The sequence below is a fragment of the Melopsittacus undulatus genome (genome assembly GCF_012275295.1).
Source record: "Melopsittacus undulatus isolate bMelUnd1 chromosome 25 unlocalized genomic scaffold, bMelUnd1.mat.Z SUPER_25_unloc_2, whole genome shotgun sequence".
Taxonomy (NCBI): domain Eukaryota; kingdom Metazoa; phylum Chordata; class Aves; order Psittaciformes; family Psittaculidae; genus Melopsittacus; species Melopsittacus undulatus.
In genome coordinates, this window is record NW_022993937.1 from 128,568 (window position 1) to 141,767 (window position 13,200).

The window sequence follows — 13,200 nt, forward strand, 5'->3', positions numbered from 1 at the left end:
ATTTATTCCCAGTACAAACACCCCCGGCCCGGCGGGGGGGGGGGGGGGGGGTGAGAAAGGGAGGGGGCGTGGCCAAACGTAGCCCCTCCCCTTTACCCCTCCTACCCAATGGGGGGTCCAAAGGGGGGGGGAAGGGGGCGTGGTCACACTTAGCCCCTCCCCTTTACCCCTCCCCATTCCCCTTCCACCAGTGCCCAATGGGGATGGATTGGGGGGTTCAAAGTGGGGGGGATGGGGGGGTCAAGGGGGGGGTTATGGGGGGCGTGGCCACACTTAGCCCCTCCCCTTTACCCCTTCTACCCAATGGGGATGGAATGGGGGGGGTCCAAGGGGGGGGGAATGGGGGCGTGGCCAAACATAGCCCCTCCCCTTTACCCCTCCCCATTCCCCCTTCTGCCCAATGGGGGGGATGGATTGGGGGGGTCCAAAGGGGGGGGGGGGGGAGGGGGCGTGGCCAAACGTAGCCCCTCCCCTTTACCCCTCCCCTTTACCCCTCCCCATTCCCCCTTCTGCCCAATGGGGATGGATTGGGGGGGTCCAATGGGGGGGGGGGGGGTCCAATGGGGGGGGTCCAAAGGGGGGTTTATGGGGGTTTATGGGGGGGTGATGGGGGGGTCATGGGGGGGTCATGGGGGGGCAGCCCCCCCCTCACAGGGCCAGCTTGCAGTGACACAGCTCCTTGTACATGAGGCGCCGGAGCTGGGGCATGTCCTGCTGCGTGAAGCTGAACGGGCGGCCCAGGGCCAGGAACTTGCAGTACTGCAATGGGACAGCAGGGGGGGCAGTGAGCACAGAGACCACTATGGGACCCTATGGGATTCACATATAGGGAATGCCATAGACATGTACATATACATATATACATATCCCATATACATATCCATATACCCAATGGTACCCTATGGGATTCCCACATTGGGAAGGCCATAGACATATCCCATATACATATTCCATATACCCAATGATACTCTATGGGATTCCCACCTTGGGAATGCCATATACATATCCCATATACATATATACATATACATATCCCATATACATATCCATATACCCAATGGTAGCCTATGGGATTCCCACCTTGGGAATGCCATAGACATGTACATATCCCATATACCCAATGATACTCTATGGGATTCCCACCTTGGGAATGCCATATACATATCCCATATACATATTCCATATACCCAATGATACTCTATGGGATTCCCACATAGGGAATGCCATAGACATGTACATATACATATATACATGTACATATCCCATATACATATATACATATACATATCCCGTATACATACCCCATATACCAAATGATACTCTATGGGATTCCCACATTGGGAATGCCATATACATGTACATATACATGCACATATCCCATATACATATCCCATATACATATCCCATATACCCAATGATACTCTATGGGATTCCCACCTTGCCATAAGCCTATATTTGATCCCATATGTGACCCCTATGACCTCATCTATGCCCCCCCATGTGACCCCTAGAACTCCATATGTGCCCCTATGACTCCACCCCCTCCAAGCCCCGCCCCCCTACAGGCCCCGCCCCCTCCAAGCCCCGCCCCCCATCCAAGCCCCGCCCCTCCAAGCCCCTCCCTCTCCAAGCCCCTCCCTCTCCAAGCCCCGCCCCTCCAAGCCCCGCCCCCTCCAAGCCCCGCCCCCCTCACCCACCTGCAGCACGAAGGCCCCACAGTCACTGTCATTGTTCTGCCGAGCCACGTTCTATGGGGGGGGAGAAATGGGGTCACCATAGGAACAGGGGGTCCCCAAAGGGAAAGGGGGGGTAAGAAATGAGGGTCCCCATAGGGAAAGGGGGATCCCCATAGGGAAAGGGGGGGGGTCCCCATAAGAAAAGGGGGATCCCCAAAGGTGGGGGGGGGGGTAGAGAAAAGGGGATCCCCATAGGGAAAGGGGGGTCCCCAATAGGAAAAGGGGGATCCCCAATAGGATAAGGGGGGTCCCCATAGGAAAAGGGGGGGTAAGAAATGGGGGTCCCCATAGGAAAAAGGGGTCCCCATAGGGAAAGAGGATCCCCATAGGATACAGGGGGATCCCCATAGGGAAAGGGGGATCCCCAATAGGGAAAGGGGAATCTCCATAGGAAAAAGGGGGATCCCCATAGGGAAAGTGGGGTCCCCAAAGGTGGGGGGGGGGTAAGAAATGGGGGTCCCCATAGGGAAAGGGGGATCCCCATAGGATAAAGGGGGGTCCCCATAGGAAAAAGGGGATCCCCATAGGAAAAGGGGGGTCCCCATAAGATAAGGGGGGGCAAGAAATGAGGGTCCCCATAGGATAAGGGGTGTCCCCCATAGGGAAAGGGGGGGTAAGAAATGAGGGTCCCCATAGGGAAAAGGGGGATCCCCATAGGGAAAGTGGGGTCCCCATAGGAAAAGGGGGGGTCCCCATAGAAATAGGGATCCCCATAGGGAAAGAGGGGGATCCCCCATAGGACAAGGGGGGTCCCCAATGCTGGGGGGGGGGGTACCCATAGGACAAGGGGGGTCCCCAATGCTGGGGGGGGGGGTACCCATAGGACAAGGGGGGTCCCCAATGCTGGGGGGGGGGGGGTACCCATAGGAACAGGGGTGTCCCCAATGCTGGGGGGGGGGGTCCCCATAGGACAAGGGGTGTCCCCAATGCTGGGGGGGGGGGGTACCCACCATCTTGAACGCCCCCCTCCAGCCCTCCCGGAAGTCAGGACGTTCCTTCTTGTCAGCCTCAGCCTGCAGGTACCTGCAGATGTGCTGGGGGGGGGAGGAGGGGGCGGGGTCAGAGGGAGGCCACGCCCCCTTTGGTACAAGCCACGCCCCCTCCCATAGACACTATAGGTTATAAGCCACGCCCCCTTGGAACCAAGCCTCTATTGCCCCCCACAAACAGCCTTAATGGACCCTATTGCCCCCCCAAATACCCCTAAATGCCCCCCAAAACACCCCTAAATGCCCCTATTGCCACCCCAAACACCCCCAAAGGCCCCTATTGCCCCCCCAAACACCCTTAATGGACCCTATTACCCCCTTAAACACCCATAAATGCCCCTATTGCCCCTCCAAAAGCCCATATTACCCCCCAAAGGCCCCTATTGCCCCCCCAAAGGCCCCCATTGCACCCTTAAAGGCCCCCATTGCCCCCCTAATCACCCTTAATGGCCCCTATTACCCCCTTAAATGCTCCTGTTGCCCCCCCAAACACCTTTAATAGCCCCTATTACCCCCCAAAGGCCCCTATTACCCCCCCATATGCCCCTCTTGCATCCTCAAAGGCCCTTATTGCCCCCCTAAAGGCCCCTATTACCCCCCCAAACACCCCTAAATGCCCCCCTAAATGCCCCCATTGCCCCCCCATATGCCCCTATAGCCCCCCAATTGCCCACATTGCCCCCCCCAAAGACCCCTATTGCCCCCTAAACACCCTTAATGGCCCCTATTACCCCCCAAAACACCCCTATAGCCCCCCCAAACGCCCCTATTACCCCCCCAAACACCCCTAAATGCCCCCCAAAGGCCCCCATTGCCCCCCCATATGCCCCTATAGCCCCCCCAATTGCCCCTATTACCCCCCTAAACACCCCTAAATGCCCCCATTGCCCCCCCATATGCCCCCATAGCCCCCCAATTGCCCCTATTACCCCCTAAACACCCCCCCAAAGGCCCGCATTGCCCCCCATATGCCCCCATAGCCCCCCAATTGCCCCTATTACCCCCCTAAATGCCACCCAAAGGCCCCCATTGCCTCCCCATATGCCCCTACAGCCCCCCCAATTGCCCCTATTACCCCCCCAAACACCCCTCTTGCCCCTCCAAAGGCCACTATTGCCCCCCTAAGCACCTATAAATGCCCCTATTGTCCCCCTAAAGGCCCCTATTACCCCCCTAAACACCCCTAAATGCCCCCCAAATGCCCCCATTACCCCCCCATATGCCCCTACAGCCCCCCCAATTGCCCCTATTACCCCCCTAAACACCCCTAAATGCCCCCATTGCCCCCCCAATTGCCCCTATAGCCCCCCCAAACACCCCTATTACCCCCCTAAACACCCCTAAATGCCCCCATTACCCCCCCATATGCCCCTATAGCCCCCCAATTGCCCACATTGCCCCCCCCAAACACCCCCATAGACCCCTATTGCCCTCTAAACTCCCTTAATGGCCCCTATTACCCCCCAAAACACCCCTATAGCCCCCCCAAACACCCCTATTACCCCCCTAAACACCCCTAAATGCCCCCATTACCCCCCATATGCCCCTATAGCCCCCCCAAACACCCCTATTACCCCCCTAAACACCCCCCCAAAGGCCCCCATTGCCCCCCCATATGCCCCTATAGCCCCCCCCAACACCTCTATTACCCCCCTAAACACCCCTAAATGCCCTCATTGCCCCCCCATATGCCCCCATAGCCCCCCCATTGCCCCTATTACCCCCCCAATTGCCCCTATTACCCCCCTAATTGCCCCCCATATGCCCCTATAGCCCCCCAATTGCCCCTATTACCCCCCCAAACACCCCTAAATGCCCCCCCAAAGGCCCCCATTACCCCCCCATATACCCCCATAGCCCCCCCATTGCCCCACCTTGGGGCAGCGGCGGTTGAGGGTGCGCTGGGAGTCGAAGTAAGTGATGCGACGTCTGGTGACATCCACAGCCACCAATGACCAATGAACCTCCAGGTGAATGGGGATGAGCAGCAGCTCCTTGCCAAAGATGTCCACCTGGGAGGGGGCGGGGTCAGGGCTAAGCCACGCCCCCAAAGCCATTTGGACACGCCCCCAAGTCCCATTCATACACACACTCCCCATTGAGAACTATGGAGGGTGAGGCCACGCCCCCATGGTCAAAGCTCCGCCCCTTTGGACACGCCCCCTAGCCCCATTCATTAAACAGAAGCAAGCCCCATTGAGAACTATGTAGGGTGAGGCCACGCCCCCTTCCTTAGCTCCGCCCCTTTGGACACGCCCCCTAGTCCCATTCATACACACACTCCCCATTGAGAACAATGGAGGGTGAGGCCACGCCCCCTTCCATAGCTCCGCCCCCTTCAGGGTCTTGGACACGCCCCCAAGTCCCATTCATACACACACTCCCCATTGAGAACTATGGAGGGTGAGGCCACGCCCCCATGGTCAAAGCTCCGCCCCTTTGGACACGCCCCCAAGTCCCATTCATTACATACACTCCCCATTGAGAACTATGGAGAGGCCACGCCCCCTTCCATAGCTCCGCCCCCTTCAGGGTCTTGGACACGCCCCCAAGTCCCATTCATTACACACTCCCCATTGAGAACTATGGAGGGTGAGGCCACGCCCCCAAATTCATAGCTCCGCCCCTTTGGACACGCCCCCTACACCCATTCATTAAACAGAAGCAATCCCCATTGAGAACTATGGAGGCTGAGGCCACGCCCCCATGGTCATAGCTCCGCCCCTTTGGACACGCCCCCTAGTCCCATTCATACACACACTCCCCATTGAGAACTACGGAGGGTTAGGCCACGCCCCCTGAAGGAGGCCACGCCCACAAAGGCATTGATCTCCATTGATGGCACTGACCCCATTGCCCCCATAACCCCCATTGCCATTAACCCCATTGCTCCCCATTACCCCCCATTACACCCATTATCATTGCCCCCCAGTGTCCCCATTGCTCCCCATTACCCCCATTGACCCCCATTAGCATTGCCCCCATTGATCCCAGTATCCCCATACCCCCATTACCATTAACCCCATTGCTCCCCATTACCCCCCATTACACCCATTATCATTGCCCCCCAGTGTCCCCATTGCTCCCCATTACCCCCACTGACCCCCATTAGCATTGCCCCCATTGATCCCAGTATCCCCATACCCCCATTACCATTAAGCCCATTGCTCCCCATTACCCCCATTGCTCCAACTGACCCCATTACCATTGCCCCATTGCTCCCAGTGCCCCCATTGCTCCCCATTAACCCCACTGCTCCCAGTAACCTCATTATCCCCATTATCCCATTGCTCCCCATTACTCCCAGTAACCCCATTGCCCCCCATTACCCCATGCCTCCCATTGCCCCCATTCCCATTGCCCCCATTGCTCCCCATTACTCCCAGTAACCCCATTGCCCCCATTCCCATTGCCCCCATTGCTCCCCATTACTCCCAGTAACCCCATTGCCCCCATTCCCATTGCCCCCATTGCTCCCCATTACTCCCAGTAACCCCATTGCCCCCATTCCCATTGCCCCCATTGCTCCCCATTACTCCCAGTGCCCCCATTGCCCCCCATTACCCCATGCCTCCCATTGCCCCCATTCCCATTGCCCCCATTGCTCCCCATTATTCCCAGTAACCCCATTGCCCCCCATTACCCCATGCCTCCCATTGCCCCCATTCCCATTGGCCCCATTGCCCCCCATTACCCCCCCAACCCCCTATTACCCCACCCATTCACTTAAGCCACGCCCCCTTACCCCAAGCCCCGCCCACATCCCTTCATAGCCCCTCCCCTCCCCAAGCCACGCCCCCTCCTCCTGCAGCCCCTCCCACCCCCATTCATCCCCATTCATCCCCATTCATCCCCTCCTAGGTTGTGGCCCCGCCCCTTTAGGCTCCACCCCCTTATGCCACGCCCCTTTAGGCCACGCCCCTTTGTGCCACGCCCCCTTAGGCCCCGCCCCTCACGTTCTTGGTCCAACGCTGCACCCCCTCATAGCCTCTTGTCCTCAGCTTGTCATAGAAGAAGCTGTTGAAGAAGTGGACCTGGGGGGGGATATAGGGGGTTATGGGGGGGCTATAGGGGTCTATAGGGGGCTATAGGGGGCTATAGGGGCTATAGGGGTCTATAGGGGCTATAGGGCGCTATAAGGGGGCTATAGGAGTCTATAGGGGGCTATAGGAGTCTATAGGGGGCTACAGGGGGCTATAGGGGTCTATAGGGGCTATAGAGGTCTATAGGAGTCTATAGGGGGCTATAGGGGCTATAGGGGGCTATAGGAGCTATAGGGGCTATAGGGGGCTATAGCAGCTATAGGAATCTATATGGGGCTATAGGAGTCTACAGGAATCTATAGGGTCTATAGGGGGCTATAGGGGTCTATAGGGGGCTATAGGGGTCTATAGGGGTCTATAGGGGGGTTATGGGGTGCGTGCCCCCCCCTCACCTTGTCGGGTACCGCGTCCATCACCAGGTCCCCATACATGTTCATCACCTGGGGGGGGGTAAAGAGGGGGCTCAGCATCACGTGACTGCCCTCCCCAACAACACCTATATGGTCCAATCCCAAACCCCTATAGAGCCCCCCAACAAATCCCTATAGAACCCCCTATAACCCCCCATAGAACCCCCTATAGAACCCCCTATAACCCCCCATAGAACCCCCTATAACCCCCCATAGAACCCCCTGTAACCCCCTATAGAACCCCCTATACCCCCATAGAATCCCCTATAACCCCCTATAGAACCCCCTATAGAACGCCCTATAACCCCCTATACCCCCTTATAATCCCCTATAGAACCCCCATAACCCCCCATAGAACCCCCTATAACCCCCTATACCCCCCTATAACTCCCTATAGAACCCCCTATAATCCCCCATAGAACACCCTATAGAACCCCCATAGAACCCCCTATAGAACCCCCTATAACCCCCTATAACCCCCCATAGAACCCCCTATAACCCCCCATAGAACCCCCTATAACCCCCTATAGAGCCCCCTATAACCCCTTATAACCCCCCCATAGAACCCCCTATAACCCCCTATACCCCCCCCGTCCCCATAGGGCTCAATGGGACCTGGTCATTGAGCCAGTTGGGCCCATATAGGGTCTGTAGGTCGTCCATGGTGAGCACGTGACGCTTGTAGCTGACCCGGAACCCCCTGAGCAGAGCAGTGCCCGGTAGGCGCTGGTAGGACTGCAGCAGCTGCTGTACCGAGACCCGCCTGTAGGGGGCGACAGACTGCGTTAAAACGGCTGAAAACGGCCCAAAAACGGGCAAAAACGGGCAAAAACTGACCCAAAATGACCCAAAACAGTGAAAACTGACCCAAAATTAACAGAAAACACAAAAAAAACGGACAAAAACGGACAAAAATGGGCAGAAACAGACAGAAACAGCAGCAGTGGCCGGTAGGCGCTGGTAGGACTGCAGCAGCTGCTGTACCGAGACCCGCCTGCAGGGGGCGACAGACTGCGTTAAAATGGCTGAAAACGGGCAAAAACTGACCCAAAACTGACCGAAACTGACCCAAAATGACCCAAAATTGATAGAAAACAGTTAAAACTGACCCAAAACACAAAAAAAAACGGACAAAAACGGACCAAAACCGGCTAAAATGACCCAACACTGACAGAAAACAGCCAAAACTGACCGAAAACAGTCAAAACTGACCCAAAACAGTCAAAACTGACCCAAAACACACATAAATTAACCCAAAACAGTCAAAACTAGACCAAATAGCCCCAAAATACACAAAACCAGACAGAAACCAGCTAAAACCAGTCAGGAATTGACCAAAACCAGCCCAAACCAGCCCAAAACCAGTCCCAAAATCCCCTAAACCAGCCCCAAAAAGGCTAAAACCAGCCCAAAACCAGCCCCAGATCAACCATTGAAGCCCCTTTACAGCCCAGTCCACATCCTTGGGCCCCATTAGATCCCAATGAACCCCCTTTAAACCCCATTACCCCCTTCCAACCCCATTGCCCCCACTTTAAACCCCACTGAACCCCCCTTAGAACCAATTGAACCCCTTTAAACCCCATTAAACCTCATTGCCCCCCCTTTAAAACCCCATTAAACCCCTTTAAACCCCATTGAACACCCCTTAGACCCCATTTCCCCCTTTAAACCCCATTTCTCCCTTTAAACCCCATTTTCCCCCTTTAAACTCCATTAAACCCCTTTAAACCCCATTGAGCCCCTTTACATCCCATTTTCCCCTTTAAACCCTGTTAAACCCCATTGAACCCCCTTTAAACCCCATTAAGCCCCTTTAAACCCCATTTCCACCCTTAAAACCCCATTTCCCACCCTTTAAACCCCATTAAGCCCCTTTAAACCCCATTGAAACACTTTAAACCTCACTGAACCCCTTTAAAACCCAATTGAACCCCTTTATTCCCCATTGAACCCCCTTTAAACCCCATTTCCCCCCCTTTAAACCCTATTTTCAACCTTTAAACCCCATTTCCCCCTTTATCCCCCATTGAACCCCCTTTAAACCCCATTGAACCCCTTTAAACCCCATTGAACCCTTTTAAACCTCATTGAACCCCATTAAACCCCATAGAGCCCCATAGAGCCCCATAAAGCCCCATAGAGCCCCATAGAACCCCACAGAACCCCATAGAACCCCATAGAGCCCCATTAAACCCCATAGAACCCCATATCCCCCCATAGAGCCCCATAGAGACCCCATAGACCCCATAGCACCTCTGGGGGGTGCTGAACTCCTGCTGGAAGATGTCCTCCAGTTTGGCCACCACCTCCTCGGTGCTTACTGGGATGAGGCTCCCATAGGCCTGTAGGAACTCGTCCAGTATGCCTGGGAATGGGAATGGGATGGGAATGGGATGGGGATGGGATGGGGATGGGGATGGGATGGGGATGGGATGGGGATGGGATGGGAATGGGGATGGGAATGGGATGGGGATGGGATGGGGATGGGAATGGGATGGGGATGGGATGGGGATGGGATGGGGATGGGATGGGATGGGGATGGGATGGGAATGGGGATGGGAATGGGATGGGGATGGGATGGGGATGGGAATGGGATGGGGATGGGATGGGATGGGAATGGGATGGGAATGGGGATGGGAATGGGATGGGGATGGGATGGGATGGGATGGGGATGGGGATGGGATGGGAATGGGATGGGGATGGGGATGGGATGGGAATGGGATGGGGATGGGATGGGGATGGGATGGGATGGGAATGGGATGGGGATGGGGATGGGATGGGAATGGGGATGGGATGGGGATGGGATGGGATGGGAATGGGATGGGGATGGGGATGGGATGGGAATGGGATGGGGATGGGATGGGGATGGGATGGGATGGGGATGGGATGGGATGGGAATGGGGATGGGAATGGGGATGGGATGGGAATGGGAATGGGGATGGGATGGGGATGGGGATGGGATGGGATGGGATGGGAATGGGGATGGGATGGGGATGGGAATGGGATGGGAATGGGGATGGGATGGGGATGGGATGGGATGGGGATGGGATGGGGATGGGATGGGGATGGGATGGGGATGGGATGGGGATGGGAATGGGATGGGATGGGATGAGAATGGGGATGGGATGAGAATGGGAATGGGATGGGGATGGGATGGGGATGGGGATGGGGATGGGAATGGGATGGGATGGGGATGGGATGGGATGGGAATGGGATGAGGATGGGATGGGGATGGAATGGGGATGGGATGGGATGGGGATGGGATGGGATGGGATGGGATGGGATGGGGATGGGGATGGGGATGGGATGGGATGGGATGGGGATGGGATTGGATGGGAATGGGGATGGGAATGGGATGGGGATGGGATGGGGATGGGATGGGAATGGGATGGGGATGGGATGGGGATGGGATGGGATGGGGATGGGATGGGGATGGGATGGGATGGGGATGGGATGGGATGGGGATGGGATGGGGATGGGATGGGGATGGGAATGGGATGGGGATGGGGATGGGATGGGATGGGGATGGGATGGGATGGGAATGGGATGGGGATGGGATGGGAATGGGATGGGAATGGGATGGGGATGGGATGGGAATGGGATGGGGATGGGGATGGGATGGGGATGGGATGGGATGGGGATGGGGATGGGAATGGGGATGGGATGGGGATGGGATGGGGATGGGATGGGAATGGGATGGGGATGGGATGGGAATGGGGATGGGAATGGGATGGGGATGGGATGGGGATGGGATGGGGATGGGATGGGGATGGGGATGGGAATGGGATGGGATGGGGATGGGGATGGGATGGGGATGGGATGGGGATGGGGATGGGATGGGAATGGGATGGGAATGGGATGGGGATGGGATGGGATGGGAATGGGATGGGGATGGGATGGGATGGGGATGGGATGGGATGGGAATGGGATGGGGATGGGGATGGGATGGGAATGGGATGGGGATGGGATGAATGGGGATGGGATGGGGATGGGATGGAATGGGGATGAGATGAATAGGGAACGGGCAATAGGATGAATGGGGAATCAATGGGGGCACTGGGGACCCCCCCTAGGGCTGCACCTCAATGGCACAGAAACAGCCCCAAAACCAACCCAAACCAGCCCAAAATGACCCAAAACCCCCAACCCCCCCCCCTTACACCCCAACCCCCCCCCTGAACCCAACCCCCCCCCCAAAAGAGCCCCAAAACCCCCTGAAATGACCCCAAAACCCCCTGAAATGACCCCAAAACCCCCGGAAATGACCCCAAAACCCCCCCCCCCCCCCCCCCCCATTGGACTCACTCTGGACGCAGGTCACGTGCTCCTCCCGCAAGGGGCTGTTCTGGGCTCCTCCCCCCCCCCCGCCGCGGGCCATGGGCTGTTCCGCGGGGGGGGGGGGGCGGCTCTTCCTCCTCCTCGTCCTCCCCCCCCCGCCCCACGCTGCACACGTTGCTGATGACGATGGAGGCTTCCGGGGGGGTGGGGGGGGCAGCGGGGGCCCAAACCATTGGGGAGGGGGCCTGGGGGGGGACATAGGGGTTAATGGGACCCCAATATGGGGGGGCACAAAGGGGGGGGACAAAGGGGTCAATGGGGGGGGCACAAAGGGGTCAATGGGGGGGGGACAAAGGGGTTCAATGGGGGGGGACAAAGGGGTCAATGGGGGGGGCACAAAGGGGATCAATGGGGGGGCACAAAGGGGTCAATGGGGGGGGCACAAAGGGGTCAATGGGGGGGGCACAAAGGGGATCAATGGGGGGGCACAAAGGGGTCAATGGGGGGGGCACAAAGGGATCAATGGGACCCCAATATGGGGGGGGCACAAAGGGGTCAATGGGGCCACAATGGGGGGGGGGGTACAAAGGGGGGGGACAAAGGGATCAATGGGACCACAATATGGGGGGGGTACAAAGGGGTCAATGGGACCCCAATATTGGGGGGCATAATATGGGGGGGGCACAAAGGGATCAATGGGGGGGACAAAGGGGTCAATGGGACCACAATATGGGGGGGGTACAAAGGGATCAATGGGGGGGCACAAAGGGATCAATGGGGGGGGCACAAAGGGGTTAATGGAGCCCAATATGGGGGGGCACAAAGGGGTTAATGGGAGCTCAATATGGGGGGGGTACAAAGGGGTCAATGGGACCACAATGGGGGGGGCACAAAGGGGTCAATGGGGGGGGCACAAAGGGGATCAATGGGGGGGCACAAAGGGGTCAATGGGAGCCCAATAATGGGGGGGTACAAAGGGGTCAATGGGAGCCCAATGGGGGGGGCACAAAGGAGTCAATGGGGGGGCACAAAGGGATCAATGGGGGGGTACAAAGAGAATCAATGGGGGGGGTACAAAGGGGTCAATGGGAGCCCAATATGGGGGGTCACAAAGAGGATCAATGGGGGGGGTACAAAGGGATCAATGGGACCCCAATATGGGGGGGGGTACAAAGGGGATCAATGGGACCACAATGGGGGGGGGCACAAAGGGGTCAATGGGGGGGCACAAAGGGGTCAATGGGACCACAAGGGGGGGGCACAAAGGGGATGAATGGGGGGGGGACAAAGGGATCAGTGGGACCCCAATATGGGGGGGGCACAAAGGGGTTAATGGGACCACAAGGGGGGGGTACAAAGGGGTCAATGGGGCCACAATATGGGGGGGGGCACAAAGGGGTCAATGGGGCCCCCCCCATAGACTCAACCCACCCCATGGATTTAACCCCCCCATTAATATAAGACCCCCCCTATAGCTTAAAGCCCCCTATACATTCAACCGCCCCCCACCATGAATATAGGGCCCCCTATAGAGCCAAGCCCCTGCCCCATAGATCCAACCCCCCCCATTGACATAAGCCCCCCCCCATAGATTCAACCCCCCATAGATTGACCCCCCCCACTTCAAGCCCCTCCCCCCATCCCCCCCCTCACCTTCATCCCCTCCCCTCCCCCCCCCCCTCCCCCCCCATTGCGTGGGGGAGGGGCGGGATGCGCTGGGGGGGGGGGGGGTCGGTGGGGG

General features: G+C 57.5%; 1 protein-coding gene across 1 annotated transcript; it reads right to left on the reverse strand.

Moving 5' to 3' along the window:
• Positions 1-603: 603 nt before the first annotated feature.
• SENP3 (SUMO specific peptidase 3) lies at positions 604-11,664 on the reverse strand. Its single transcript, XM_034073524.1, has 9 exons — positions 11,487-11,664; positions 9,435-9,546; positions 7,794-7,941; positions 7,161-7,208; positions 6,682-6,759; positions 4,600-4,737; positions 2,687-2,770; positions 1,698-1,748; positions 604-759 (listed from the first exon to the last, which is right to left on the reverse strand). Exons 1-9 carry the CDS (start codon positions 11,557-11,559, stop codon positions 649-651), a joined length of 843 nt encoding a protein of 280 aa, XP_033929415.1. The 5' UTR covers positions 11,560-11,664; the 3' UTR covers positions 604-648.
• Between the last annotated feature and the right edge of the window lie 1,536 nt (positions 11,665-13,200).

Excerpts from the sequence above, each read along its gene's own strand:
- SENP3 (XM_034073524.1), bottom strand. The coding sequence starts at position 11,559 with ATGGCCCGCGGCGGGGGGGGGGGAGGAGCCCAGAACAGCCCCTTGCGG. Across the intron at positions 7,209-7,793 it reads CCAACTGGCTCAATGACCAG|GTGATGAACATGTATGGGGA; the intron begins GTCCCATTGAGC and ends ACCCCCCCCCAG. Across the intron at positions 1,749-2,686 it reads GGAGGGGGGCGTTCAAGATG|AACGTGGCTCGGCAGAACAA; the intron begins GTGGGTACCCCC and ends CCCCCCCCATAG.